Below are 4,023 nucleotides of genomic sequence, written 5' to 3'. Positions count from 1 at the left end.
TGCCCTTGTCACTTCCCGCCTGGACTACTGCAATGCTCTCTACATGGGGCTCCCCTTGAGGAGCACCCGAAGGCTCCAGCTAGTTCAAAATGCGGCCGCGCGGGCGGTGTTGGGAGGGACTCGTCGCTCCCACGTTACGCCGCTTTTGCGCGAGCTGCATTGGCTGCCGGTGGCCTTCCGGGTGCGCTTCAAGGTGTTGGTTATTATCTTTAAAGCGCTCCATGGCACCGGACCCGGATACCTTCGAGACCGCCTCCTGCCACAGATTACCTCCCACCGACCTGTACGCTCCCACAGAGTGGGTCTCCTCAGGGTGCCGTCAGCCAGACAGTGCCGGCTGGCGACCCCAAGGGGGAGGGCCTTCTCTGTGGGAGCTCCCACCCTCTGGAACTAACTGCCCCCAGAGATCAGGGTGATCCCTGATCTCCCTTCCTTCCGCCGCGCCCTCAAGACGTGGTTGTTCCAGCTTGCGGGACTGGCCTAAGGGATTTTAAAGGGGTTTTATTTATTTTAAATTTGACGAGTTTAAATATTTCTTTTTAATCAATTTTAATAGGTGTATAATGTGTGTGTTTTTATCTGATTGTTAGCCGCCCTGAGTCCGTAAGGAGAAGGGCGGGATATAAATGTAATTAATAAATAAATAAATAAATAAATAAAAATCACGTTCCCTCAGACTAGCCTCAGTCTGTCAAGAGTTTGGGGCTTGCGAGGTGCATCTCTTATCCCCCCCCTTCCTCCTAAAGCCGTCCCCGGGGAGGGGGCTCACCCTTCCCTTTTCCTCGCCTCTTCCGCAGGGCTTTGTGGCTGCGATCTCTCCCTTCAACTTCACCGCCATCGGAGGAAACTTAGCAGGAGCCCCAGCGCTGATGGTGAGTTCGGTGCATCCGTTCCGTTCCGTTCCTTCAAGTCTGCAGCCTTTGCAAATAGCCCCCCCCAAGTCTCTTTCCTGTTTCTGGGGTGCACCCAAACACAGAGCGTTCTCTGCTTCTTCCTCACCAGCTGAGGTGCTTTTGAGGATCCAAAAATTCCTTTTGCACCCTTGAGGACTAGAACCTTCCTTGGGCTGCATCTAGAGCAGGGCTTTTCAACCTTTTCACCCATTGTACCACTTTTAGGATAGGGCAACATCCGAGTACCACCAGTTGCCTAGCAAGGTGTCAAAAACTTGACCAAAAAAAAAAAAAAAAGGAAAAAAGTGATAAAGGACAGGTAGTCCTTGATATACAACAGTTCGCTTAGTGACTGTTTGAAGTTACAATGGCACTGAAAAAAGCCCCCCCCCCAAGCCACAGCTGAGCAAGACACCTGCCTGCCCACCCGGTAGCGCTCTTCCTCCTGTCCGAGGTTTCAATTGTGAGCATTTCTGTTGAGGATTGGCAGCGGGGGTGGGGTGGGGGGTGTTTGGTTTTTATTCCCCCTGTCTGCTGGGTGGTTGCAGCAGGTTTTGGTCACTTCACATGACCCTGGGACACTGTGACCGTCATAAATATGAATCAGTTGCCAAGCATCTGAATGTAAATCACAAGACCCTGGAGAGGCTGCAACATGCCAGCTGATCCTGGCGCTTCTGGGCTCAGCAGAAGCACCAGGATCAGTGCTGCTTTCCAGCTGATTGGTGCTTCTTCAGGGCTCAGCAGAAGCACCAGGATCAGTGCTGCTTTCCAGCTGATTGGTGCTTCTTCAGGGCTCAGCAGAAGCACCAGGATCAGTGCTGAGCTCCAGCTGGAGCCTGACGCTGATCCTGGCACTTCCACTGAGCCCTGACAGTCCCGAAGAAGTGCCGATCAGCTGGAAAGCGGCACTGATCCTGGCACTTCCGCTGAGCCCTGACAGCCCTGCAGCTCCAGCCGTCTCTCGCTCAGGCTTGTGCGGTGCTGCCACCGGTTCTCCTCCCCTGCTACCCCTTTTCTAGGATGCTCGCGTACCACCTGCCAGGTGCCAATGTACCGCAGGTGGTACCCGTACCACTGGTTGAAAAGCCCTGGACTAGAAGGCTCTTTCTCTTTTTTTTTTCCCCTGCCAGGGCAACGTGGTCCTTTGGAAGCCCAGTGACTCGGCCATGCTGTCCAGTTACGCCGTCTACCGGATCCTCCTGGAAGCCGGGCTGCCTCCCAATGTCATCCAGTTTGTCCCAGCAGAGGGCACCACATTCGGGGACACCGTGACTGGCTCGGAGCACCTGGCTGGCATCAACTTCACCGGCAGCGTCCCGTAAGTCTGGGGTCTGTTTGTGTTACCGAGGCCCCATCCTCAATTCAACTCTTTAAGCAAGCTCTGTGCATCCTCCCTAACCTTGCCCCCTTCTTACAAATATTGGGCATTTTTAAAACGTGCCAGTCTCCTGCCCCTTTTAGCTTTCCTAACCTCAACTGGGATAGAAAGCTGGATGGGCTGGCCTCTTCATCAACAATGCCACTTGGGCCCTCTCAGTGTGGCGTGGACCCTGGGCTCCCACCCTCCACCCATATCACTCCCAACCGCTGTAAACCTGTAAGCGGAAGTCCAGGCACTCCGCCTTCAACCCCCAGCGCTTCTCCATCTTCTCTGTTCCCCCCCCCCCCCCAAAAAAAAGGTCCAATCGAGGTAGGACTTAAACAGAAGGAGTAAATATTTTGAGAAAGCTTCCTGGGTCAATGCATTGTTGTTATTATGATTTCAATGCCCGTCCCCTGTTTCAGAAGCCCGTCGTCGTTGGGTCCCAGGGATTGCAATCCAGAAAGAAAATAGTTCAGCTTTCTTAGCTCTCTCTCTCTCTCACACACACACACCTCCCCTTCTCTTCCCTTCCTTGATTTCAAGTGTGACCAGCGTCTTGCTTTTCAAAACAATAAAAATGCTAATAGCTTCACCCCAGGAGTTCCACACTCTTGCCTTTTAATTTATGAGCTGCTCCCCCACCACCCGCTTAAGAAGCAGGGAGCCAGCCGAGCATGGTTTTCCTCCTCCTCCTCCTCCTCCTCCTCATAGCACCGGAGCGGTTTTAATAGTCACAGAGCCAGCGATTGCAAGCATTGGGGAGGGGGGAGGCCTCCTCGCTCCCCCAGCCCAAGACAGCCTCTGCTGACACCGTTTGTGAGAAATACTCAACAGCTGGCCCTCTCCTTACGAAGAATTTTGTCTCCTGGTTTTTAAAAAGTTTCTGCTTTCAGTGCTTGTGGCATTGGGGTGGGGGGGCAGGAAGGAGGGGAAGGAGAGACCAGGTAGCCCTAAGAGAACAAGAGGGGCTTCCCCCTAACCCCAGTGGGAGGGGGCGGCCGAGTGGGATCCCAGCAGGGTGTGAGTTTGAAAAGAGGGGTGCCTGCAGACTTTGGCACCGGCAGAGCCCCAGGAGAAGAGGGGAGAAAAGTGAATAATTAGGTCTTTTTTCATCTTTTTTCTTTTTTTTCAAGGACTTTTAAGCGTCTTTGGAAGCAGGTCTCTGAAAACCTCGACCACTATCGTACCTTCCCTCGGCTGGCTGGGGGTAAGAACTGGGGGAATGTATTTGGCTTTATTTCTTTTCCTCCCCCAGAAGGCAACACACACACACACCCCGCAGGTAGTACAAAGGGCTCATCTTGATCGTGAATCCAAAGAGCTTTGGGTAGCTTCCTAATCCATGGCACTGACTGTCTCCGGCATTGCCGGCTAACTCTTTTAAAACCAAACGGCCAAGCGGCACCCCACATGCTCAGCTGGTGACGAGCATCATGGTGGGGAAGTATTTGCCCTGCTGCCAATCTCACAGGGAACTGGCCAAGCACCCAGACCTGTTGAATTTCTCCTAGGCCCCCCAGAACTTCCAATGTGCTGCGGGTTAATGGAAGAGGAACATCTCCCTCCCCCCCCCCTCAAATATTTTGCAAGTTGTTTTCAGCAATTCCACACATGCCGGGTTTTCGTCAATATTTTTTGCAACACTCTGGGAGGGCAGTGCCTAACACTGGACCGTCGCCCCTCACTCGTCAATGTCTCCCTTTCCCAGAATGTGGAGGGAAGAATTTCCACTTTGTCCACGCCTCGGCTGACGTGCCCAGCGTG

At 53.3% G+C, this 4,023-nt stretch overlaps 1 protein-coding gene across 1 annotated transcript; it reads left to right on the top strand.

The window, feature by feature from the left end:
- Nucleotides 1-797: 797 nt before the first annotated feature.
- On the top strand, nucleotides 798-4,020 carry LOC107300914 (delta-1-pyrroline-5-carboxylate dehydrogenase, mitochondrial-like; the record flags this gene model as incomplete). Its single annotated transcript, XM_015830196.1, has 4 exons — nucleotides 798-872; nucleotides 2,027-2,214; nucleotides 3,393-3,466; nucleotides 3,968-4,020. Coding segments are annotated over 4 exons (390 nt in total), but the record flags the coding sequence as incomplete, so codon positions are not given.
- Nucleotides 4,021-4,023: the final 3 nt, after the last annotated feature.

This window comes from Protobothrops mucrosquamatus, unplaced genomic scaffold (assembly GCF_001527695.2).
Source record: "Protobothrops mucrosquamatus isolate PMUCROS unplaced genomic scaffold, P.Mucros_1.0 scaffold9086, whole genome shotgun sequence".
Taxonomy (NCBI): Eukaryota; Metazoa; Chordata; class Lepidosauria; order Squamata; family Viperidae; genus Protobothrops; species Protobothrops mucrosquamatus.
Note: the sequence above shows the minus strand (reverse complement) of the source record. Positions and strands in the feature narration are given on the sequence as shown.